The sequence below is a fragment of the Schistocerca gregaria genome, chromosome 8 (genome assembly GCF_023897955.1).
Source record: "Schistocerca gregaria isolate iqSchGreg1 chromosome 8, iqSchGreg1.2, whole genome shotgun sequence".
Taxonomy (NCBI): domain Eukaryota; kingdom Metazoa; phylum Arthropoda; class Insecta; order Orthoptera; family Acrididae; genus Schistocerca; species Schistocerca gregaria.
Window position 1 is genome coordinate 450,480,066 of NC_064927.1, and position 27,886 is coordinate 450,507,951.

The window sequence follows — 27,886 nt, forward strand, 5'->3', positions numbered from 1 at the left end:
ACCCTTATATGCCTATTCTCCTGCCACCGCATTGTGTGTAGATTTTTATATATACAATCAAATTATGTTATATTTTCAAAAGCTGATTATTTTCATTGTAAAAAAATAAGACAATCATGTAAATGGTGAGTATATTGTCCTAGTTATCACTGTGAAGTTTACTTACGTACAGGATAATACATGGAATAAATTTTAATGCAAATCTGGAAGAAGCCTATGTCTTTCCATCACAATAGTTTTCATGCATATATGTAACTGATTTAAAGGACAGAGTACGCTATTCATACCAACATGAATTATTAACTGAAAGTTGACTTATACTATATTTTAGCTTAGAGTGTAACAAGCAAAACCATAGTTACATTTTATGTAAGTTAGTCTTCATACTTCAGCAACCAAATAAAAATATATAAGAATTAAATTCAATGAAGAATCACTTTAAGCAAAATTTAAGTTACAATTGTCATAAATTTGTTTCGATATATTTGGAAATGAAATAAACACAATGTTGGAGCAGTATACTGGTGATGCTCTTCCTAAACAAGTTCTTGTTATTTGACTGAGCAGGACAATTTATTAATTAGTATGCTGTGTATGTGCGTCACACTCTCATGGTATTTGCCCAGTCTCTGGCTTGTTAGATAAATATTATCAGTAGTATGGTTGCAGTGTTCATGTGTACTATTATTTCACTCAAGCAAATGAAATTTCTTGTTCAAAAACAAATTGCATTGTAAGACATACATGCAATGGTCAAGCAATAGTTCCAGTTCTTTAAAAATTGGCTTACTGGTTGCATGTGATGGGGATTGTACAATCTGCTTCACTATTTGGTTTTGCATGAGAAATATTTGTTTGTGTGTTGATCCAAAAAAGAGGATATAAAATGACAGAGTTGGCAAGAGGAAAGTACTCATTTGTTTTGGTACTCACCTCACTTTAGATTGAGCACTCTAAAGATACAGCACAGGTTGCTTGAAGGAACTGTATGATTTAGTCTACATCATACACATAACTAAACCAAGCTGTGCCATTTCCACACAAAAACGTACAATACCAAAGAAATGATATGGCAGAATAAGAAACAACAGGTTGGAATATCAACAATATTATGAAAAGAATAGATTGCTACTCACCGCAAAGATGACTTGTGGAGATGCAGATGATCATGACAAAAAGACTGTAAACACAAGCTTTCGGCCAAAGCCTCCTTGAGAACAGAAAAGAAAAACAAAAACACACACACACTCACAGCAAACAAACTAGCGAGCGCACACACACACACACACACACACACACACACACACACACACACACACACATATCCCTCCATACATACACAGACACAAGCAGACATATTTAAAGGCAAAGAGTATGGGCAGAGATGTAAGTTGAGGCGGAAGTGTGGAGGCAAAGGTGATGTTGAATGACAGGTGAAGTATGAGTGGCGGCAACTTGAAATTAGCGGAGATTGAGGCCTGGTGGATAACGAAAAGAGAGGATATATTGAAGGGCAAGTTCCCATCTCCGGAGTTCGGATAGGTTGGTGTTGGTAGGAAGTATCCAGATAACTCGGACGGTATAACACTGTGCCAAGATGTGCTGGCTGTGCACCAAGGCATGTTTAGCCACAGGGTGATCCTCATTACCAACAAACACTGTCTGCCTGTGTCCATTCATGCGAATGGACAGTTTGTTGCTGGTCATTCCCACATAGAAAGCGTCACAGTATAGGCAGGTCAGTTGGTAAATCACGTGGGTGCTTTCACACGTGGCTCTGCCTTTGATCGTGTACACCTTCCAGTTACAGGACTGGAGTAGGTGGTGGTGGGAGGGTGTATAGGACAGGTTTTACACCGGGGGCGGTTGCAAGGGTAGGAGCCAGAAGGTAGGGAAGGTGGTTTGGGGATTTCATAGGGATGAACCAAGAGGTTACGAATGTTAGGTGGACGGCGGAAAGACACTCTTGGTGGAGTGGGGAGGATTTCATGAAGGATGGATCTCATTTCGGGGCAGGATTTTAGGAAGTCGTATCCCTGCTGGAGAGCCACATTCAGAGTCTGATCCAGTCCTGGGAAGTAACCTGTCACAAGTGGGGCATTTTTGGGGTTCTTCTGTGAGAGGTTCTGGGTTTGAGGGGATGAGGAAGTGGCTGTGGTTATCTGCTTCTGTACCAGGTTGGGAGGGTAGTTGCGGGATGCGAAAGCTGTTTTCAGGTTGTTGGTGTAATGGTTCAGGGATTCAGGACTGGAGCAGATTCGTTTGCCACGAAGGCCTGGGCTGTAGGGAAGGGACCGTTTGATATGGAATGGGTGGCAGCTGTTATAATGGAGGTACTATTGCTTGTTGGTGGGTTTGATGTGGACAGATGTGTGAAGCTGGCCATTGGGCAGATGGAGGTCAACGTCAAGGAAAGTGGCATGGGATTTGGAGTTGTGGGTCAGGATGAAGTTGGCTAAGGTGACGAGGAAAGAGGTTTTAGGTAGGATGGCAGGTGATCGGCGTGAAAGGAAGTGCTCCATTGCAGCGAGGCCCTAGACGTGCGGGATATTTGTGTATAGGGAAGTGGCATCAATGGTTACAAGGATGGTTTCCGGGGGTAACAGACTGGGTACGGATTCCAGGCGTTCGAGAAAGTGGTTGGTGTCTTTGATGAAGGATGGGAGACTGCATGTAATGGGTTGAAGGTGTTGATCTACGTAGGCAGAGATACGTTCTGTGGGGGCTTGGTAACCAGCTACAATCGGGCGGCCAGAATGTTTGGGTTTGTGAATTTTAGGAAGTAGGTAGAAGGTAGGAGTGCGAGGTGTCGGTGGGGTCAGGAGTTTGATGGAGTCAGGTGAAAGGTTTTGTAGGGGGCCTAAGGTTCTGAGGATTCCTTGAAGCTCCGCCTGAACATCAGGAATGGGATTACCTTGGCAAACTTTGTATGTAGAGTTGTCTGAAAGCTGACGCAGTACCTCAGCCACATACTCCCGACGATCAAGTACCACGGTCGTGGAACCCTTGTCAGCCGGAAGAATGATGATGGATCGGTCAGCTTTCAGATCACGAATAGCCTTCGCTTCGGCTGTAGTGATGTTGGGAGGAGGATTAAGGTTTTTCAAGAAAGATTGAGAGGCAAGGTTGGAAGTGAGAAATTCCTGGAAGGTTTGGAGAGGGTGATTTTGAGGAAGAGGAGGTGGGTCCCACTGTGATGGAGGACGGAACTGTTCCAGGCAGGGTTCAATTTGGATAGTGTCTTGGGGAGTTGGATCATTAGGAGTGGGATCAGGATTATTTTTCTTCGTGGCAAAGTGATATTTCCAGCAGAGACTACGAGTGTAGGACAGTAAATCTTTGACAAGGGCAGTTTGGTTGAACCTGGGAGTGGGGCTGAAGGTGAGGCCTTTGGATAGGACAGAGGTTTTGGTTTGGGAGAGAGGTTTGGAGGAAAGGTTAACTACTGAATTGGGGTGTTGTGGTTCCAGATTGTGTTGACTAGAATTTTGAGGTGTTGGGGGGAGTGGAGCTGGAAGTGGGAGATTGAGTAGATGGGAGAGACTGGGTCGGTGTGCAATGAGAGGAGGTTGAGGTTTGTTGGAAAGGTTGTGGAGGGTGGGTGAGTTCCTTTTCCGGAGGTGGGAAACCAGGAGATTGGATAGTTTTTTGAGGTGGAGGGTGGCATGGTCTTCTAATTTGCGGTCGGCCTGCAGGAGGATGCTATGAACAGCCAGTGTGGATATGGGACAGGAAAGATTGAGGACTTTGATTTGGGATAGGAGTTGGCGGGTGTGTTCATTGGCCGAGTCGATGTATAGGTGAAGGATTAGGCGGGTGAGGGCTATGGATTGTGCAGTTTGGAACTGGTATGTGGGAATGACCAGCAACAAACTGTCCATTCGCATGAATGGACACAGGCAGACAGTGTTTGTTGATAATGAGGATCACCCCGTGGCTAAACATGCCTTCGTGCACGGCCAGCACATCTTGGCACAGTGTTACACCGTCCGAGTTATCTGGATACTTCCCACCAACACCAACCTATCCGAACTCCAGAGATGGGAACTCGCCCTTCAATATATCCTCATTCAACATCACCTTTGCCTCCACACTTCCGCCTCAACTTACATCTCTGCCCATACTCTTTGCCTTGAAATATGTCTGCTTGTGTCTGTGTATGTATGGATGGATATGTGTGTGTGTGTGTGTGTGTGTGTGTGTGTGTGTGTGTGTGTGTGTGTGTGTGTGTGTGTGTGCGCGAGTATATAGCTATCCTTTTTTCCCCCTAAGGTAAGTCTTTCCGCTCCCGGGATTGGAGTGACTCCTTAAAATCCACATCCTTTCATCTTTCCTTTTCCTTCCCTCTTTCCTGACGAAGCAGCCACAGGTTGCAAAAGCTCGAAATTCCGTGTGTGTGTTTTATTTATTGTGCCTATCTAGCGCCGCTTTCCCGCTTGGTAAGTCTTGAAATCTTTGTTTTTAATGTGTGTGTAATATTGTTTTTATGAAAAAGGCTTTGACCACTTTGACCATAAGCTCATATGTACAGTCTTTTCATCACACTCAGCACGTCATATTTATGGCGAGTAGCAGTCTATTCTTTTCATAACACTGCTGATATGACAGAAAATGATTTAGCTGTAACCTAGGGATTGTTTACAGAATAATATGAGCTTTGTTTAAATAGCTCGGTTTGAATCCTGTTCCAGAACACAGTTTTAATCCATCAGGAGGTATCACTGCAGCATACAGCTGAGTAGTGAGTTGTAGTTTCTCTTGAGCATATGTTAGATCAACATACCAACAGACATTATATGCAGCAAGTCAAGACATTAGGTCGTTTTGTACTGTGTAACATTAGAGTGAATTTAAATCAGACCCAGGGAAACATCAGTTAATGCCAACTTAACTCAGTTTCTGGTACAGGAATCTGGATTTGGCTTCCATTTTAGCCAGCAGTTTGAATCTTTATGACCTCATATTGATTAGTTACCTTCAAAGAAAGAGAAACATGGTGAAAAATTCATGCTAGTATCCTATGTTGAAGGACATCTGATTTTCTCATTAAGTTGTGTCATCATTTTTGACGTGGAATGGATGTATTTATAACAATAATCTCTTCATCTTTCAGCTACCTGTATTTGATTCACCACCTAGAAAAGTACAGCGTACCTCTCGACTTCTGTCTAGACCTATAAGACTTTTTCCAGAATACAGTTTTCAAGAAAAGGAACCTTCTACAGAAGATATAACACTTGAATGCACTAGGAATGAAGCCATTCCTGTGGAGGTCAACAGAGAAGGAAATGAACTAGGTGTGTAGTAAGTACTGCAATTTGCCACAGCCAGCTATGTTCTTCTCTGTTGTCATTGCGTTTATTTATGACACCGATTGAATAATTTTGTAGTCAAAGCTCACTCTTCTCAATGATAAAGTTTATTCTTATTCAAAACACCTTTTGGACATTATTATGTTCCAATATGGCTTAATAATGTAAATGACAAAATGAAATTATATTTTTCATGGAGAAAGAGCCTTATCAGCAAATAGGACAAAAGAAAATAGAACACAGAGTTGCACTGACAAACAATTCAAGTATCACAATGATGATGCATGCACTTTGTAGTATTGTGGAATCAGTTTTCTTTAAAGGGCACTCTGCAAGTCATGTAGGTTTTATACAATCCGCTGGAGATCATCCAGACATCATACATTTATTTAACAGTATAAAAGGAATAAATATGCTTCTATAGAAAGATATTAAAAATTAGAAGAATAGTCTAGAAATAGTATAAAATAAAGTAGCACTTGATAGAGCAGATACTATGGATCTTGCCTAATGTGCTGTTCAAATTTTAAGGCAAAATATATGGTCTGTGGGAAATGCAGTAAATGAAGCAGACAAAAAGGAATACAGACGTCTCAAAAATGATATCGACAAGAAGTGCAAAATGGCTAAGCAGGCATGGCTAGAGGACAACTGTAAGGATGTAGAGGCTTATCACACTAGGGGTAAGATAGATACTGCCTACAGGAAAATTAAAGAGACCTTTGGTGATAAGAGAACCACTTGTATGAACATCAAGAGCTCAGATGGAAACCCAGTACTAAGCAAAGAAGGGAAAGCAGAAAGGTGGAAGGAGTATATAGAGGGTCTATACAAGGGCAATGTACTTGAGGACAATATTATGGAAATGGAACAGGATGTAGATGAAGATGAAATGGGAAATATGATACTGCGTGAAGAGCTTGACAGAGTACTGAAAGACCTGAGTCAAAACAAGGCCCCCGGAGTAGACAACATTCCATTGGAAATACTGACTGCCTTGGGAGAGCCAGTCCTGGCAAAACTTTACCATCTGGTGAGCAAGATGTATGAGACAGGTGAAATACCCTCAGACTTCAAGAAGAATATACTAATTCCAATCCCAAAGAAAGCAGGTGTTGACAGATGTGAAAATTACCAAACTATCAGTTTAATAATTCACAGCTGCAAAATACTAACACGAATTCCTTACAGACGAATGGAAAAACTGGTAGAAGCCGACCTTGGAGAAGATCAGTTTGGATTCCGTAGAAATGTTGGAACACGTGAGGCAATACTGACCCTACAACTTATCTTAGAAGCTAGATTAAGGAAGGGCAAATCTACATTTCTGGCATTTGTAGACTTAGAGAAGGCTTTTGACAGTGTTGACTGGAATACTCTCTTTCAAATTCTGAAGGTGGCAGGGGTAAAATACAGGGAGCTAAAGGCTATTTACAATTTGTACAGAAACCAGATTTCAGTTATAAGAGTCGAGGGACATGAAAGGGAAGCAGTGGTTGGGAAGGGTGTGAGACAGGGTTGTAGTCTCTCCCCGATGTTATTCAATCTGTATATTGAGCAAGTGGTGAAGGAAACAAAAGAAAAATTCGGAGTAGGTATTAAAATCCATGGAGAAGAAATAAAAACTTTGAGGTTCGCCGATGACATTGCAATTCTGTCAGAGACAGCAAAGGACTTGGAAGAGCAGTTGAATGGAATGGACAGTGTCTTGAAAGAGGATATAAGATGAACATCAACAAAAGCAAAATGAGGATAATGGAATGAAGTCGAATTAAGTCGGGTGAGGCTGAGGAAATTAGATTAGGAAATGAGACACTTCAAGTAGTAAAGGAGTTTTGCTATTTGGGGAGCAAAATAACTGATGATGGTCGAAGTAGAGAGGATATAAAATGTAGAATGGCAATAGCAAGGAAAGCGTTTCTGAAGAAGAGAGATTTGTTAACATCGAGTATAGATTTAAATGTCAGGAAGTCGTTTCTGAAAGTGTTTGTATGGATTGTAGCCATGTATGGAAGTGAAAGATGAATGATAAATAGTTTGGACAAGAAGAGAATAGAAGCTTTAGAAATTCAGTGCTACAGAAGAATGCTGAAGATTAGATGGGTAGATCACATAACTAATGAGGAAGCATTGAATAGGATTGGGGAGAAGAGAAGTTTGTGGCACAGCTTGACCAGAAGAAGGGATCGGTTGGTAGGACATGTTCTGAGGCATCAAGGGATCACCAATTTAGTATTGGAGGGCAGCATGGAGGGTAAAAAATCGTAGAGGGAGACCAAGAAACGACTACACTAAGCAGATTCAGAAGGATGTCGGTTGCAGTAGGTACTGGGAGATGAAGAAGCTTGCACAGGATAGAGTAGCATGGAGAGCTGCATCAAACCAGTCTCAGGACTGAAGACCACAACAACAACAACATTCAGTAAAAGATCAGGAACATTTCAAATAACCTATACAGCTAGTTAACCAGCCTGGGACTGTCAGTTGCCAATCACTGGGTGCAGACAGGAGATTGCAATGTGAAAACTGACAACTACATATGGTATTACAAACAAATAAGTCTAGTGAATAATCCAGAGAGGGAAACCAAGCCACAGTGGAGCAGAAATAGAGAAAGAGTGGTGTGTTGTGGCTTGTGACGAATATGCTACTGAATGCAATGCTGTCACATGGTGGAACTTACAGTACTACAGTGAGTACTAAATGGCCAGTAAGAGGAGTGTGCATTGTGACAAGCTGAGGTCAATGGTGCAACATGGTCATGCTTGCACTTACAGATGTAACAACTTCACCTAGCAGCTATGGTCAAGTTCAACGCTCTCTGGGGTAGCTTTAAAAGTCAGTGAGCTGGGATATCAGGTACCTTCCTCCTGAAATTGACAAGGAATGCATGCACATGACCACGAGCGGCATTCGTCCCACACGCCTGGCCAGACGAAACGTTCAGTTACGAGTTGTGTCGTTGCCTGCATTCCGGTATGGGCAAGATTATGTAACATCTCGAAAATCCTGCGCCAAAGGGGGGAAGGCACCAAGGAAGGTGTGAATGAATAGAAACGTCACAGATGATAGCAGCTGACGACCCGTGCAGGGCAATAGGTTTGATGACGAGCGAAGATCAGTCATCCGAGGGCAGACGTTGTGTGTCCGTGTCTTCAGCCTGAAGCCGCGCCAGTTTCTCTAAGTTCAATGGGGTGGAGATCATTGAAATGCGGGAGAGATAGTCATCAACTACATTTTCCACACTGTGGATGTAAAAAGTGTCTGAAGAATATTGGCAAATAAAGTACATGTGCTGGAAGCAGCGTGGTGGGAGATCTTTCGCTGGGTTGCGGATCGCATCAACAAGAGGTTTATGGTCCGAACAGATGGTGAAAGTGCATGCTTCGAAGTCGCTCCTGAAATGTTTGATTGCCTCATATGCTGCGAGCTATGTTGAGTCTAAAGTCTGCTGTTGGAGAACAGCACCCACCGCCGACTCACTGGCATTGACAGTGATAGAAATCTGTGCCTCGGAGTAGCGGTGCGCGAGAGAGATACCCTGCGCGATGGCAGATTTCAAATTGTCGAAAGCATCCAGCATGGGTCTAGTCTAGTCCAGTCCAGTTTATGCTCTCCCATTGTATTTTTACCGGAGATGTTGTTGGTTAGTGCCCACTCGATGCAGGCAGCCTGAGGTGTATGTCGCCGATAAAAGTTCACCGTCCCTAGGAAATGGCGTAGTTGTGCGTAATCCTCGGGGAGAGGCAGAGCAAGGATGTTTGTGATTCGTGAGTCTGTAGAGCAGAGGCTGGTGGCCAAGACTATATGGCCAAGGAAAGTAACGTGTGTGGAACAGAGCTGCAATTTGTCATGGTTGATAACCGCACCATTGGGCGTAAGAGCCGTATGAACTGCATCAAGGTGACATTGGTGTTCCTCCACAGACAAGGAAAAGATAAGAGTGTCATCAAAACAGACAAAAGCAAAAGAGAGTTGTTGCAAAATCAAATGAAAGTAATGTTGCCATGTCTGCACAGCATTTTTTAAAGCATAGGACATGAAGCAGTAATCGAAAAGGCCGAAAGGCGTAATGATCACCGTTTTCAGAATGTCTGGCAGGCGCATTGGAATTTGGTGATATGCCTTCGAACAGTCCACGACAGAAAAGAACCTTGAGCCATGCAGTAACTGCATGAAATCCTGGATATGAGGAATCGGATAGTTGTCTATAATAGTCCTAGCATTAAGGGACCTGTAGTCACCGAACATGCAGAGTGAACCATCTTTCTTTGGCATCGGGTGGATGGGAGAGGACCAGTTGCTGTCCAATAGTTGGAGCACACCTGAAGTCAGTAAAGCCTGAACTATCTGTTTCGCTCGCTACAATTTCGAAGTGTTAAGATGTCGAGTTTTCTGACATACGGGCGAGCCGTCCGTGGTGCGAATTCAGTGGTAGGTGCCATTGCTGATTGCTGAGACCTGCAAAGGGAGGCACACGTGGTGGGGCGAAAGGGGGGGCATGAGCGACAGCGGTTGACTTGATCTTGTTGTGCCGGGATGGTGTGTACAAAGTGTCGGCAGTAGGCGACAGCTGAGCACACAGTGCGGTAGCCACAGAAAGAGAGAACATGAGTGTCCAAGCTGGGCCGGAGTGACGTGGGTGAGGTCTCGGCGGGAGACAGTGACGGTGGGCATGGTGTGATGGCCACGCGATGCGAAGGATCCTGTGAAGTGGGAGCATCCTGCAGGTGCAACTGCGTCCATGCGGAACTGGCAGCAGGAAACATGCAGCTTGACACAGGAGCAAAGTAGAGTGAAGACACAGTAGGCCTGTATGGTGAGCCGCTCATCCTGCCTGCTGAATTCATCGAGGACACTTCTCCGACAGACGCTGCTGACCTGCTGGCCCTCATCAAAGGAGTGCGTGCTCACCTGGCCCACCTTTGCTTGCCTCCACCTCGTGCTCACACTACACCATGGGTGTTCGTTCATAAGGACTTAAAATCCTGCAATTCATCATGTTATGAGATGACTCTGTTTGTGTAGCTCTGCAACCTCCATACTCTGGCCCGAACGACGTATTATGCCACGGGCTCAATACATTCATGATTCTGCTCAACGGCCACCCGAGTACAGGTTCGGTACACATTTAAAGCCTGCGTTGTCCCTCCTGGAGCCACTTCTCACTGCTCCCCACTGACTTGCTTCCGCTGATGCCTTGCCACCACCTGCGCAACTGTCCGATGCGCAGGACCCTGATGAAGACATGTCCGAGCCACACGCTTCGCATGCTGGATGCAGCCTCCGCCCACTGCGCTGGCACTAAGATTGTTTTGTGGAGTTGTGCTAGCTCGGTCCCTTCGTGCTCCATACTCTGTTCTTTCACTATGCTCTTTGTTTTGCTTCCTTGTCTTTGTGTTCTAGTGCTATGTTTGATAGCCATCTTTATGTATTCGCTCTATTAAGTGACAAAATATATGTTGTTTCGAACCTAAAAGTGTGTTATTATAGTTCAAAACCACGTAAAACTGACAAGGGCATATCTGTGACATAAATTATGAAGGAACAAGTGGTGGTGTGGAGGCCTCTGCAGCTATTTAAATGTTTAGTCGATCTGTGAACGAAAGGGGAGTGTGTTACATTAAGTTCTTAGGTGATGGAGACTCAGAAGCATATAACAGTGTAATAGCCGTTCAACCTTATGGTGAGAGGATTATCACAAAACTGGAATGTGTTGGTCATGTCCAAAAGAGGATGGGCACTAGGTTGAGGAAGTTGAAACAAAGTTTGAGAGACAAGAAACTTTCTGATGGTAAAACCGTAAGAGACACACTGACAGATAAAATGATTGATGAAGTACAACAGTATTATGGGATGGCCAATAGAAATAATACTGAGGATTTGTTGAAAATGAAGCAGGCAGTATGGGCTACCTTCTTCCAGAGACTGTCAACTGATGAAAAACCAGTACACTACCTTCGCCCTCCTGGACATGATTCATGGTGCAATTACCGCAATGTCCAGTACTCAAACAATTCATACAGCCACAAACATTCCATCCATCAGCAGTCATGGATATCATAAAACCTATTTACAGAGACCTGGCAAATCCTAAATTACTGAAGAAGTGTCTGCATGGTCAGCTTCAAAATCCCAATTAGTCATTCTTATATGGACTCGCTTACCAAAATATGTTTTTGTTGGAATGAAGCCACTAAAGTGGGAGGTTAGTGATGCTGTTATTGCTGATAATGATGTCAACATTGGTAGGGTGAAATTGTTACAGCGTGTGTGTGTGTGTGTGTGTGTGTGTGTGTGTGTGTGTGTGTGTGTGTGTGTGTTTGAGGTTTACGGGCGCTAAACAGCGTGGTCATCAGCACCCAAACGCATAGAAACAGGAACACATGCGGTGAAGGGACGAAGACGGACACTGAACAAGGAGAACAACTAAAAGACACAGGCCTGACGCAGTTCCAATTGCTCACATACAGAGGTAAAACAAGAAGAGAAGAAACACACTAAAAAGGGAAAGGAAACACAAGGAAAAGAGAACAATTGCCGAAAGGAAACAAGGAGGTAATCGTGACTGGCGGACCTCTTACCTAAAACCTGGGTGAGCCAGTCACCCAGCAGCACATTAAAACCCTCTCCCTAAAATCCGAGGCAACAGATTGGACAGGACACAAAACCGTAAGACCTTAACCACAGTCGCTGCGTCGTCTTGCAAAATAGAGGGCAAATCCGGTGGCAAAGAAACCACTGCCCTCTGGTCAGAGAATAAAAGACAGTCAAGTAAAATGTGGCGGACAGTAATCTGGACGCCACAAGCACTGCAGATTGGGGGGTCCTCCCGCTGGAGTAAAAAACCATGCGTTAAGGGACTGTGCCCAATGCGGAGGCGAGTGAGGAGAACCTCATCCCGCCTGTATGACTGGTAGGACGTACGCCATGGTCGCGTAGTGGCCTTTACCAGACGCAGCTTATTGTCAGAAACTGCCAGCCTCTCCTCTTCCCATTGATGCATAACACGAAAACGCAAAAGGGAGGTTACAGCATGGAGGGGGAAGGCACATTCAACAACATGAGGGAGGGAACATGCATCTTTGGCAGCCACATCTGCCAGTTCGTTTCCCCTAATACCCACGTGCCCTGGCACCCAGCAGAAAGAAACCGCCTTCCCCTGCCTTTGCAGGTGGAGTAGGGCATCATGGATGGTCTGGACAACCGTATCCGCTGGGTACAAGTGTTGCATGGTCTGAAGGGCACTCAGGGAGTCAGAACAGACGAGGAACTTAAGACTGGGAACACATCTCATATGCTCCAATGCCTGCAAGATTGCAAACAATTCGGCATCGAGGATGGTAAAAGCCGCAGGAAGCCGTAACTTGACGACTCGATCAGGGAAAACAACAGCACAACCAACAGAGTCCCCCTGTTTAGAGCCATCTGTGAATACAGGTACATGGTCTGGATGCTGGTTTAAAATATCGTAAAATAAGGAGGTAAAAACAAACACCGGAGTGCAGTTCCTCTGGTTCTCCGACAAGTCTAGAAGGATGCTGGGCCTCTGGAGCAACCAGGGAGGCAGGCGAGTAAGACCTTGTCGTTGGGGGGCCACACGCTCCACACCAAGGGACTCAAGCAAATGCTTGGCACGAATCCCAAATGGTCTCGTTGCCCTGGGACGACTGGAAAAGAGATGTTCCATAGGCGGTCGGGCAACGGTAGGGTATGCAGGGGAGGTAGGGCAGGCAAGGAAATGACACACCCGTCGCACCATGAGGAGTTTCCGCCGGATGGCGAGCGGCGGTTCCCCTGCCTCAGCACACAGGCTGGGGATGGGACTGGTACGGAAGGCACCAGTGGCCAGCCTGATACCCTCATGGTGTACTGCGTCAAGGATCTTCAGATATGAAGGCCTTGCTGACCCATACACGGTGCAAGCATAGTCAAGACGCGATCGGACGAAAGCCCTATAAAACTGCAGCAGACGCGCCTGATCTGCTCCCTTCAGTGCCCGCACCTTGAGGTCTTTAAGGTGAGGCAGCCACAACAACTTGGAATCAAAAGTTAGGCCCAGGAACCTTACAGTGTCTCTAAAAGGAAGAACGGTGTCCCTCAGACGCAATTCAGGGGAGGTAAAAAGACGCCGAGAACGATTAAAATGAACACACACAGATTTGTTTGCAGAAAAGGTAAAACCCGTCTTTGCAGTCCATGCCTCTAAGCGCTTTATCGTAAGCTGTAACTGCCGACTAGCAGTGACAAGACTGGAGGAAGAACAGAAAACAGCAAAATCGTCCACAAACAAGGATCATTGGGCAGGACTCCGGATAGTGGACGTGATACTGTTAATAGCGACGGCAAAGAGGGTGACACTTAAAACGCTGCCCTGAGGAACACCATTCTCCTGCACGTACAAATCCGATAGCACATTACCAACCCGATACCGAAAGAGGCGGTGAGAAAAAAGGACCGAATGAAGATGAGGAGACGGCCACGAAAGCCCCACTCATGGAGTTGATTGAGGATAAGGCGGCGCCAAGTAGTGTCATACGCCTTATTAATGTCAAAGAAGACCCCTAGACAATGCTGGTTACGTAGAAAGGCCTGCTGGATGGCGGCCTCAAGCAGGGTCAAGTTGTCTATAGTGGAACAACATCTCCGAAAGCCACAGTGAGAGGGGCTAAGGAGCTGCCTGGTCTCGAGCAGCCAAACCAGGCGGCAGTTGACCATGCGTTCCAACGTCTTCCCAACACAGCTCGTCAAGGCAATACTCCGATAACTACTGGGATGCGTTCGGTCCTTCCCTGGTTTGAGGAGGGGAATCAAAATCGCCTCCCTCCACGAGTCAGGGTACGTGCCAGATAACCATATCATATTGAAACAGTTCAGGAGAACTTCCTTGGATGGCAGCAACAGGTGCCGCAGCATGCTGTACCGGATTTGATCATGACCAGGCGCAGTATCATGAGCCACAGACAGCGCAGAATCCAGTTCCCACATTGTGAAGGGGCAGTTATAGGGTTCAGAATTTAGAGACCGGAAGTCCAAGTGACCCCTTTCGATGGCAGTGCGGTAGCGGCAGAAATCTGGATCACAGTTAATAGTGGCAGTAGAGTCCGCAATACGCATGGCCAGTGTCTGGGCAATGTCTCTCGGCGCCGTGAGGAGACATCCCTGATGCAGCAATGCCGTGACAGGGAGCTGGCTGAGTTTCCCGGAAATCCTCCTTATGGCTTCCCATACTTTCGTAGAACTAGTGGAGCAAGAGATGGAGTTCAAGAACGATTGCCATGACCGTCGTTTGCTCTCTTTAATCACTCGCCGCGCTCTGGCCCTTGCCACCCGAAAGGCCGCAAGATTGTCAGCTGAGGGACGGCACTTGAAGCGCGCGGATGGCTGAGTGGTACTCAGTGGTCCACCAAGGGACAGGGCGCCTCTTGGGATGACCGGATGACTGTGGGATTGACAATTCAGCAGCATGTGAGATCATGGCTGCAACATGGTCTACCCATTCGTGGACGTTGGCACGGTGTTCCAAAACAGCCAGTTGGCTGAAAAGTGTCCAGTCAGCTCTGCAGAGGTGCCACCGGTGCGGCACTGGTAATGCCACAGCCTCATCCAGGAGGCAAATCCAGAGGGGGAAGTGGTCACTAGAATGGAGGTCAGCTGCAGCATCCCACAGAGCAGAATCCGCAAGTGCTGGAGAGCAAAAGTAAAGGTCAATAGCCGATGACGACCCAGAAGCAGTACAGAAATGAGTGGGAGCACCAGAGTTGAGGAGGCACAGTTCTTCAGACATCATGACGCTTTCCAGAATGCGACCCCTGGGGCAAGTAGTCGAAGAGCCCCATAAGACATTATGAGCGTTGAAGTCCCCCAGAAGAAGAAATGGGCGGGGGAGTTGGCTAATAAGGACCGTGAGAGCATCAGAGTCTATCGCATCCGGAGGTGGTAAATAAACTGAACAGACTGTGAGCCTCCGACCCACAAGAATGTCAACTGCAACTGCTTGCAAGTCGGTGACGAGAGGGAGCTCAGATGAGGGGTGCATGTCACGGACAAAAACAGCAACACCACCCTTTGCCCTTTGCCCCGTCAGATCATCTTTTCCATATACGGTATAGCCCCGTAAAGAAGGAGAATCAGTGGCCCGAAAATGTGTCTCTTGGAGACATAAGCACAAGGGCACTCTCGTATAAGGAGTTGTAATTTGGCCACATGCATCCTGAACCCATTCAGGTTCCACTGTAATATGGGAGCCAGTGATCAGGGTGGCTGAACTTTCACCCTGCCTCTGTGCTTTGGAGGAGAGACCGTACTGGCCGGAGATTTATTCCTGGGGCAAGAAGATCGCCCCCGGTCGACATCAATGTCCATAAGCTCCGATGACGACCCACGGGAGATGTCAGACAGTACGATGGCCTCGTCATCGGACCGACGCTGACTAGTCTCCTCAGGTGGCAGAACCTTCATCTTCTGAGGCTTTGTCTTGGGGGGCTTGGAATGCAGAGCCTTGTCAACAGTTGGAGGTTGACTCGCCTGGGCAGAAGGCGCCATATGGGGAGAGGCAGGAAGTACCTCAATGTCAGCAACCACGGGGTTGTCCGATGTAGCGGGGAGAGCCGCAGATTGCAAAACAACCGCAGCAGCACAAGTGCACTGGCAAGCGCAGGTATTAGTGCTAACACTAGCAACCTCCGTTTGCGTAGCAACAGTGGCCAGTTGTACCGGTTTTTTGAGAGCGGAAGCGAAAGAAGTTGAAAACACAGGAGGTTGCATGGCCTTAAAGAGCTTCTTGGCCTCACCATAGGGGATGCGCTTAGATGTTTAAATCTCCTGTACCTTCCGTTCTTCGAGATAGATGGGGCAGATCTGGCTCCAGACAGGGTGACTCCCAGAGCAATTCACGCACTTCACAGGCGATGAACAATCGGCTCCGTCATGGGCAGGCTGACTACATTTACCACAAGTGGCTATCCCATTGCACCCCAACGTAGTATGCCCAAAGCGCTGACATTTAAAACAGCGCATTGGGTTGGGGAAATATGGCCGTACGGGCAAACGTAAGAACCCCGCTTTAACATGCTCTGGGAGTCTCGGGCAACTGAACGTGAGAATAAATGAGTCAGATTTGACGAGGTCCCCATTGACTCGTTTCATAATGTGCTGCACGTCAACAATTCCTTCGTCAGCGCACTCAGATTTTAACACGTCTATGGGGATATCCACCAAGTCCCTACACGTCACAACACCCTTACTATAATTCAAAGTGGAGTGGAGCTCAGTCTCGACAGCGTACTCTCCTAGACAATTTGCTTTCCGAAGGGCAGCGACTTGACGGGAACTAGAAGTTTCAACTAACAGAGTCCCATTGCGCAGTCGCTTTACAGATTTCAGTGTTCCTGCAATTCCCTCAAGACCCTTGTGGATGTAAAAGGGAGAAACCCTCTCAAAGCTACCCTCCTTCCTTTTAATAATCAAAAACACATTCTGATTATCAGCATGTGCTCCGTTACTACATTCTGTTAATTCTCTAGCAACACCAGGCGCTGGAGGACTCGCAGAGCGTAGCCGCTTTTTCGATGGGGTGTGTTTTCCTACCAGCGGCCCACCCAAGCCACTGGTAGGGGTAAATGTAGAGGTCGAAGGGTCCATTGCAGTCCCACTAGCACCTAGGGAACTAAAAGTCCGCTCAGACAGAGCACGCGTGCCTGAGTAACCCTTATACACCTGGGGTGCGGCAGGTGCCCCAGAGGTTGCCCGCTTGCGACTGTTCCACCCCAACAGCCATGCATCTTCTAGGCGCGCGGCACACCGAAAGATTGAGGGGTTTTTATAGAGGTTGGCCTTCTTCACAATCCAGGCGGTCAAGCCAAGAGTACCATTCCCCGCAGCACACAACATTTCACCGCCGTGCCGTACGGTGGTCGCTGAAGCATGTCCTGGGGTTACGGTGACAGGACACTGGTGGCGCAGACCAGTCCCCAGCTCAGGACCCCGGGGTCGCCAAGCCCGTACTCAGCAAGTGAATGCTGAGCCCCTGGGGGAGAAATTGTTACAGCATATGGGAATTTTTCCTGGAGTAAACTGCATCAGAGAACTTGAACTGACGGACAAGGTTCGTATTGATAAAGCAGAGTATGCAACACAATTGGCCACTAAGGAGTCCAGAAAGTAGAAAAGAAGAAAAAACTTGGAAAAAGATGAAGAAGATGATACACAGTATGGTGCAGGGTGCTTCTGAGTGACTAAAAATTAAAAATTAAACATATATCAAGTGATTTACAGTCTTTTGAGACATAAGAAGCTGTTCCTAAAAATTTACATTCTCTATTGCATTTTTCCCTAAATCTTAGAAACCACTTTGAGTAGAGTATTCAAATTTTCAGGGAGTGATAACATACATATCCTGAGTCTACTGAACTAAAAGAAGAACATAATGTTATGTATAATTAAAATTATTTAGGATAACATACATAAAAAGTACACAAAAGTTAAACTATGTGATTAAAAAATGGTATTTCCGACAGCAGTGGCTGAAATGCAATTACTCTAGTTCAGTAGACTGAGAACATACATTTTAATGTCCTGTAAAAGTTTCATGTCAATGGCTACAGTGGTTCCTGAAATACAGGGAAGCCAAGTCACTAAATTTAACATTGTCTAGATAGGGCGTTTCAACTCCCCTTAATTGGCTGCATCACTGCAGACTTGTGAACACAATTGATTTCCTGTTTAAAGGCCCTCTGTATGGAGACTGGAATGGGTCATATGCAACAGAAATTGGGTACTGTGTCTGGACGTTAGGAGAAACAAGTCTGGAAATCGGTGGTGCACCCAGCACCATTTTCAAAAATTGTTGCAAAAGCAACACAAAGGTCACCGACTTTCTGGAAGGGAACTGTGTCAGAGGTGACCTAAACTTCGTCAGTGATGGGAATCCAAAGAATGTGAAATCATCCAAACCAGAAATATCGCTGGCTGAGTGACTATTGACAGCAAACTGTGTTATCAGCTGTTTGAGCCTTTTGGAGGCTGTGGCAATTAGGAATTGACCCCAGAGCAGAAATGAACTGTCACCATATGCTACCAATGTATTGTAAGGTGGAACTAATTTTGAGTAGCCTCTATGAGCATAAGTATAAAGATTTACCAAGGAAAATGTAGCCCCTGTGTCAACTTGGAAATGAATGTTTTAGTTTGCATTGTGTGGCTTGTAAACAACTTAGTAGGGAAAGGATCACCCAGGGTAAATATTATCTGAGTTCATGCACCATTCCTTGATACTGTTGGGGAACTAGGTCTATTTCTCCTGATGGTTTACAGCAGACTGTTCAGAGATGTCTATCTCTTTTTACAAAGGGCTTAGTGCGTCCAGTGATTTGCCACCTTGTATTTCTTGTGCTAAGGAGCAATCTGGGCAAGTTGTAAAACCTCATTGCTCACACTGATCAGGCACGACTTGTTGTTCAGAGGCAATCTGAAAGTGAAGGATCATGACGCTGCCATTGTGGAAATGGTTTGCAAGTATTCCTGGGGCATGATGCAGTGTCTGGATTGCTGCCATCTGTGGTCAAGCCATGAGGTGCTCATTTCCTGCATGCAAAATTTTGTCAGAGTGCATGATTGTAAAAAAAATCTTCCAATGGTGGGTTATGTAGCTTGAGGGCTGATGTGCCCACTCCCAGACTGGGAGCCTATTGGACCCCTACATCCTGAATTAAAGAGATTGCATATGAGGTTTTGGATGCTGGGTTCGCATAAGTGAAATTGTATCGGTGACTTAGTTCTCATAAATCAGTGATCAAGGAGGAGAAGAGACAAGTGAAAAAGAAGCAAGTCACAGAAGTGCCAGATGTGGAGACCAACAGCAGATATGAAGCCATCCAGGAAGATACTCAAGCAAATCAAGACACAGCTGATCTGCAGCCACAGCCTAAGCAACAGGAGATACCTCCTATCATACCGCAGTATCCAGAGATGTACAAACACCTGTATGACTGGCTATAGAATAATTGCAATTACTCTTTCACCACCAGACAAGCAGTTCAGCATAAAATGAAGCTTACTTAGACATCTATCTCAAAGTCATGAACATGGTAAAAGTGAGAAGGATACTACACTTCAACTTGCCCATGGTGAGGCCAAAGGTGTTGAAAACAGCTATCTACAGCATCCCTAATAAGATGACTGATGAAGGACTGAAAGAACAACTTGAAGTTGTTTGTTTCAGGCTACTGTTGTGGACTACTTGTACTGTCAAGACACAGAGCGGAAGACACTGTGGTGAGCCATTATACTTCAAGACACTGCGGAACATCGAGAAATATCTCAACTGATGAGGCTTTGCACACTAGCCATCAAAGATGAGAAGCTGGGAGCTTTGCATAGACTCACATAGTGTTACTGCTGCCAATGCTTTAACCATGTGGCTAGCCATTGCACTATGCTGCCTGTTTGCAACAAGTACAATGGACTAAACAACCATGGACAGTGCACACAAATGAGAGAGACCCCTGCTAAATGCTCTCTTTGTGGGAAAGCAATCCTGGAAGTTACAGAGGATGCCAGTCAGCAGAAAACAATGATGCCTATCAGCTAGGGCACTGAAAAAAATGCAAGATGATGTCTGGAGAGAATTCACATCAAGACATGCCATCCTTGATGGAATGATGAGTGGCCAGGATTCATAGTGCACTACTGACAACATCAGAACTTCCGACTCTCCTCATCAAGAGAGTCAGAAGCCCAGCCCACACTGACAGGGCAAAATTTCCGGAACTACCAATGCGTCAGTAGCAACAACCACGTCTTCTCTGGAGAGAAGATAACTGACAGTAGTCACAGCAGGCAGCGGAACTAGAACTTATTAACATCACCAAGCTACTCACAGACCTGAAAACAGCAATTTCTGACATCAGTAGACTGCTAGCCATTTTACATGACACCATAATTGCAGCTGTAGACGCAACCACCAGAAGGGTCACCCTTGCAGGAAGCAACACCGCAGCAGCTCAATACAACCAGGCTCAGAAGAAATGAAGATTTACACACCATGATGTACAATGCCAATGGACTATTTCCTCATCTGTTAGACTTTCAACAGTTTTTGAGAGATGAAAACATCAACATATGCTTAGTGACTGAAACTCACCAGAAGTGCGGCTTGAGACCAGATCCAGTTAACTATTGATGCTACAGGATTGACTGGATGATTGTGCGGGGCGGGAGGGGGGGGGGGGGGGGGGTGGCACAGCCATCTACACAAAGGCATCTATTCATCAATGTGCTACAAAACTACAGGCAACTGAGAAAACAGTAGTGACTAGACACCACTTAGGGAACTGTTCCATTCATGGCAGCTTATAAGCTGTCTAAAATAGTACAAGCAGTGATCAAAGACAGAATTATAAACTTTGTAAAGAAACAAAACATCTTAAACAAAGCACAGCATGGATTTACAAAGAGGAGATCCACTAAAACTGCAGTGGGAAATTTCATAACCCACATCACTGAAGCACTGGATCAAGAAAGGGAAGAATCTAATGTCCTTTCAGGCCTTTCAAAAGCTTTTGATTTTGTCTCATAAAATTCTCATACAGGAACTGGACTGCTGTGGCAAAAAGGACATTATAAAAAACTTTGTTGAAAACAGTCAATGGTGTGTTAAAATAAAACATAAATCCAGAAATACACAGAAAAATGTCTACTCCGATTTTCTGGAGATAAAATATAGAGTAGCTCAGGGTTCAATAATACAAAGTCTGCTCTTTATCTTGTATATTAAAGATATGCCCACTACAGTAAATGAAAAAGCGATGATGTATGTCAGTGACACAACTTTACTAATATGCAGTGACTCAGTGAAGAATTTGGGAAAAAGAGCCAGTGAGAATCTTGAAATGGCAGAATGGTATTTTAGAGAAAACAATTCATTGATCAACATGGAGAAAACTTTGCTTACAAAATTTGAAACAAACAGAACTAAAAGCTCAGAAGAATTTATTCTGAGCTTAGGGAATGCAGAATGTGGACTGTAATAGGTTTCTGGCAAAGGTGACATACAAATTTCTCACGTGGGAAAACCATATTGATAAGATCTGTTCAAAAATAAATACTAATATATTCTTAATATAAAGACTGTGCTATACGGTGAACACAGAAACCTTGCTAAAAATTTGCTACTAACTCATCTTCCTGCACATACAGTACTGTATACCAAAATGGAGAGGAGCAGCAGATATACACATACAGAGAATCTTAAAGTTAGTTAGTTAGTTATATTACTTGTTCCATGGATCATGAACACGATTCTTTCGTAATGATGTGGAACGTGTCAAAGTACAAAAGATTCATTTATCCCAAATAATCTTTGTTAGTCTTATATACGGTACAATTGTTCATACTTACTGTATTTCTTTAGCCTATGTCTAAAAATTCATCTATGGAGTAGAAGGAGTTGTCATTCAGGAATTCCCTTAACTTACTTTTGAATGCTGATTGGTTGTCTGTCAGACTTTTGATATTGTTTGGCAAGTGACCAAAAATCTTTGTGGCAGTATAATTCACCCCCTTTTGTGCCAATGTCAAATTCAATGAACGGTAGTGAAGGTCACCCTGTCTCCTAGTATTGTAGCTGTGGACTGTGCTATTAATTCTGAAGTGATCTGGGTTACTAACAACAAATTTCATTAGGCTGTATATATATTGTGAAGCTACTGGCAATATCCCTAATTCTTTAAATAATTGTCTACAAGATGATCTTGGATGAGCCCCAGACATTATTCTGATAACACGTTTTTGTGCAATAAATACGTTCTTTCTTAGTGATGAATTGCCCCAAAAGATGATTCCGTAAGAAAGCAATGAATGAAAATATGCATGGTAAGCTAATTTACTGATGTGCTTGTCTCCAAAATTTGCAATGACACTAATAGCATAGGTAGCTGAGCTCAATCGTTTCAGTAGATTGTCAATGTGTGTCTTCCAGTTTAAATTCTGATCAATACAGACACCCAGAAATTTTGAACAATCTGCTTTAGCTAAAGATTTTCCCACACACTCTATATTTATTTCCGGTGTTATGCCTTTCCCTGTACTGAACTGTATGTACAGTGTTTTTTCAAAGTTCAATGAAAGTCCATTTGCGGAAAACCACCTAATAACTCTTTGAAAAACATTATTTGCATTTTCCTCAGCTGATTCTTGCTTTTTAGGCTTGATTACAATACTTGTGTCATCTGCAAAGAGAACCAAGTTTGCATCTTCATGAATATAATTAGGCAAGTCATTAACATATATTAAAAACAATAAAGGCCCCAAGACAGAACCCTGTGGTACCCCATTCTTGATACATCCCCAGTCTGAATAATCTGATGCCCTTTGTGTACTATGTGGGTTTACTGTTTCAACCTTCTGCATTCTACCAGTTAAATATGAAGTGAACCATCTGTGTACTGAACCATTCATTCCATAGTACTTCAGCTTATCTAAGAGGATTTCATGATCCACACAATCAAAAGCCTTAGATAGATCACAGAAAATCCCAATTGGTGATGTTCTACTATCCAGAGCATTTAAAATTTGATCAGTGAAACTTCAAACAAAAGCCATAAGATGCACGGCTAAATTAAGAATGTTGGAATCCTGCAAAAAATGAATTCAAAGAATTTAAAATATTGACTGTGTTAGGTTTGTACATATATGAGAACTAGTGATAATTATCATGTCTGTGGCAAACGATCAAAAGTGATAGATAGGGAGTGTACAAATACAGGATGCTTATTTTACAACAGGATGCCACTGAGCATAATGGAAATGAGCACCTTCAAAAGAAAACCAAAGGAACATCTTGTTTCTGGAAGTTTATATAAGGTGAAAAGTACTTGCAGGCAAATCCATAGGACAAATACAAAGTTGGAAATGGAGTAAAACATTTTATTTTTCATGCGAAAGAAATCTCCTGAAGGCATTTTTATTACGTGTATACGTCTAAATATTTTCTGCAGTAAGATCAATATATATGACCTAAAAATTCATTTTAATTTTGTCTGAATGTATTAGTACTATCATGGATGTCTCTATAGGCCCCCTGGCTCAGCAGCTGTTGTGGCTGAGCACCTGAAGGATAATTTGGTTGATATTTCGAGTAGATTTCCCCACCATGTTATAGTTCTGGGTGGAGATTTTAATTTGCCGGATATAGACTGGGAGACTCATACATTCATAACGGATGGCAGGGACAAAGAATCCAGTGAAATTTTTTTAAGTGCTTTATCTGAAAACTACCTTGAGCAGTTAAACAGAGAACCGACTTGTGGCGATAACATCTTAGACCTTCTGGTGACAAACAGACCCGAACTAATTGAAACAGTTAACGCAAACAGGGAATCAGCAATCATAAAGCGGTTACTGCATTGATGATTTCAGCCATAAATAGAAATATTAAAAAAGGTAGGAAAGTTTTTCTGTTTAACAAAAGTGACAAAAAGCACATTACAGAGTACCTGACGGCTCATTACAAAAGTTTTGTCTCAAGTACAGTTAGTGTTGAGGATCAGTGGAAAAAGTTCAAAACCATCGTACAATATGCATTAGATGAGTATGTGCCAAGCAAGATCATAAGAGATGGAAAAGAACCACCGTGGTATAACAACTGAGTTAGGAAACTGCTGCGGAAGCAAAGGGAACTTCACAGCAAACATAAACATAGCCAAAGCCTTGCAGACAAACAAAAACTATGTGAAGCGAAATGTAGTGTGAGGAGGGGTATGCGAGAGGCATTCAATGAATTCGAAAGTAAAGTTCCATGTACTGACTTGGCAGAAAATCGTAAGAAATTTTGATCTTATGACAAAGCGGTAGGTGGATCAAAACAAAATGTCCAGACACTCTGTGACCAAAACGGTACTGAAACAGAGGATGACAGACTAAAGGCCGAAGTACTAAATGTCTTTTTCCAAAGCTGTTTCACAGAGGAAGACTGCACTGTACTTCCTTCTCTAGATTGTCGCACAGATGACAAAATCATAGATATCAAAATAGACGACAGAGGGATAGAGAAACAATTGAAATTGCTCAAGAGAGGAAAGGCCGTTGGGATACCAGTTCGATTTTACACAGAGTACACGAAGGAACTTGGCCCCTTCTTGCAGCGGTGTACCGTAAGTCTCTAGAAGAGCATAGCGTTCTAAAGGATTGGAGAAGAGCACAGGTCATCCCCATTTTCAAGAAGGGACGTAGAACAGATGTGCAGAACTATAGACCTATATCTCTAACGTCGATCAGTTGTAGAATTTTGGAACACGTGTTATGTTCCAGTATAATGACTTTTCTGGAGACTAGAAATCTACTCTGCAGGAATCAGCATGGGTTTCGGAAAAGACGGTTGTGTGAAACCAAACTCGCACTTTTCGCCCACAAGACTCAAAGGGCCATAGACACAGGTTCCCAGGTAGATACCATGTTTCTCGACTTCCGTAGGGCATTTGATACTGTTCCCCATAGTCGTTCAATGAACAAAGTAAGAGAATATGGACTATCAGACCAATTGTGTGATTGGATTGAAGAGTTCCTAGATAACAGAGCACAGCATGTCATTCTCAATGGAGAGAAGTCCTCCGAAGTAAGAGTGATTTCAGGTGTGCCGCAGGGGAGTGTCATAGGACCGTTGCTATTCACAATATACATAAATGACCTTGTGGATGACATCGGAAACTCACTGAGGCTATTTGCAGATGATGCTGTGGTGTATCGAGAGGTTGTAACAATGGAAAATTGTACTGAAATGCAGGAGGATCTGCAGCGAATTGACGCATGGTGCACGGAATGGCAATTGAATCTCAATGTAGACAAGTGTAATGTGCTGCGAATACATAGAAAGATAGTTCCCTTATCATTTAGCTACAAAATAGTAGGTCAGCAACTGGAAGCAGTTAATTCCATAAATTATTTGGGAGTACACATTAGGAGTGATCATATGAAGTTGATCGTTGGTAAAGCAGATGCCAGACTGAGATTCATTAGAAGAATCCTAAGGAAAAGCAATCCGAAAACAAAGGAAGTAGGTTACAGTACACTTGTTCGCCCACTGCTTGAATACTGCTCAACAGTGTGGGATCCATACCAGATAGGGTTGATAGAAGAGGTAGAGAAGATCCAACGGAGAGCAGCGCCCTTCGTTACAGGATCATTTAGTAATTGCGAAAGCGTTACGGAGATGATAGATAAACTCCAGTGAAAGACTCTGGAGGAGAGACGCTCAGTAGCTCGGTACGGGCTTTTGTTAAAGTTTCGAGAAAATACCTTCACCGAAGAGTCAAGCAGTATATTGCTCCCTCATAAGTATATCTCGTGAAGAGACCATGAGGATAAAATCAGAGAGATTAGAGCCCACACAGAAGTATACCGACAATCCTTCTTTCCACAAACAATATGAGACTGGAATAGAAGGGAGAACCGATAGATGTACCCAGGGTCCCCTCCGCCACACACCGTCAGGTGGCTTGAGGAGTATGGATGTAGATGTAGATGTAGACCAGTGTGGCAAAAATATATAACTTTGTAGACTTTCCTTAAGTATGCAAGACTGTTCCATAAGTTAAAGTAGGATGTTAGTATATTTCATCATCTGTTAGTATATTTCATATTAATATTGATCATCTATAAACAGTATTACAAAAATAATTGTTTTTATGTGCCAATGACAAATTTCTGAGAAATTTGCTTTATTCTGTATAAAATTGTAAACAGGACATGTCTGATATCATTGTAAAATATGATCTGTTGACAAAAACTAAACTAAATGAAACTAATCCAGAATGAGATTTTCACTCTGCAGAGGAGTGCGCTCTGATATGAAACTTCCTGGCAGATTAAAACTGTGTGCCGGACCGAGACTCGAACTCGGGACCTTTGCCTTTTCCGGGGCAAGTGCTCTACCATCTGAGCTATCCAAGCATGACTCACATCCCATCCTCACAGCTTTACTTCTGCCAGTACCTCGTCTCCTACCTTCCAAACTTTACAGAAGCTCTCCTGTGAACCTTGCAGAACTAGCACTCCTGAAAGAAACGATATTGCGGAGACATGGCTTAGCCACAGCCTGAGGGATGTTTCCAGAATGAGATTTTCACTCTGTAGCAGAGTGTGTGCTGATATGAAACTTCCTGGCAGATTAAAACTGTGTGCTGGACCTAGACTCGAACTCGGGACCTTTGCTGTACCATCCGAGCTACCCAAGCATGATTCACCTCCTGTCCTCACAGCTTTACTTCTGCCAGTACCTCGTTTCCTACCTTCCAAACCAATCACTGATGGCAATGCATAATCATGGAACAATGACAGTATTACAAAAAACATAGTTGGTACTCACCATATAGTGAAGATGCTGAGTCGCAGATAGGCACAACAAAAAGACTGTTAGCAAGTAAGCTTTCAGCTGAAAAGGCCTTCATCAGAATTAGACAACATACATGCGCACACACACACACATATATATAACCACAACTTACACACACACACACACACACACACACATACACACAAAGATAATGACAGTCTGTGGTTGCCAAGGCCAACCTGAATGCAGATGCACATTTGTGTTCGACCTCCAGCGAGAATCTAAAAATTAGCGAGCATGGAGGACATAGACATGGACGGGGACTGCACATAGGTGGCACTAGGTAGGGGAGTGGATTAATTGTCCATGGAGGCAAATCAATTATATAAATGTTCGGTGTCTGTACTTTTGGACATGTCCAAAAGAACAGATATCACACATTCTTTTAATTGTTTTGCGTCAGTGGGCAATTAATCCATAGCCTTCAGAAAGTTCTGTGAACAGTAGATTTACAATACAGAAAGGAATTAACGATTGAAAATAATGTAAAAGTGACAAAAACCGAAAATAAAGTCCTCAATGAGAATAGACAAAACAGTTATTCAATATTTGTCAGTTCAAATAGATCACTAATCCCAATATAGGTCATTTCAGTATATGCTATCACACTGTGACTGTTTGAGGCACCTCGTCACAGATTGCGTGGCCCCTCCTGCCAGAGGTTTGAGTCCTCCCTCAGGCATGGGTGTGTGTGTTGTTCTTACTGTATTCATTTTAGTTTTAATCATTCATTGTGACCCAAGATCCAGATTTTTTCTTTCTTTATTTATTTACTTAGCATCCTTGTATCTCATCATTATAAAAATGATATACGATTTGTCATACATTGCCTTACATAGAATGTAGGACATGAAAAGATTTAATAAAATATAATTATATATAACATAAAACCATATGCGTAACAACATTCAAAATATGCTAAATTAGAATAATAGATGAATACAATTTAGTTTTCAGTGAGGATTTTGGGTCATTACGATTTAGGAAATAAGCTTCTGTATATTGAATACTGGCGATTTAAGTACTCCTTGACACTATGAAAACTCTTGCTAATTAACATTTTTTAAGTTCTTTTTTGAATATGTGGAATTTTGGTGTACTTTTAATTTCCTTGGTAGTGCACTAAATAAGATTTTTGGCTGATAAAGAACACTTTTTTGACTTTTCTTTGAAAGTCATCTCTATT

The 27,886-nt window shown here is 43.7% G+C and overlaps 1 protein-coding gene across 1 annotated transcript in view; it reads left to right on the top strand.

The window, feature by feature from the left end:
* Positions 1-27,886, top strand: part of LOC126284790 (probable E3 ubiquitin-protein ligase bre1) — a 339,859-nt gene that overhangs the window by 165,689 nt on the left and 146,284 nt on the right. Inside the window, exon 9 of the mRNA XM_049983953.1 lies at positions 5,114-5,297. Within this exon, the coding sequence (XP_049839910.1) occupies positions 5,114-5,297 (184 nt within the window). The remainder of the gene's footprint in view (positions 1-5,113; positions 5,298-27,886) is intronic.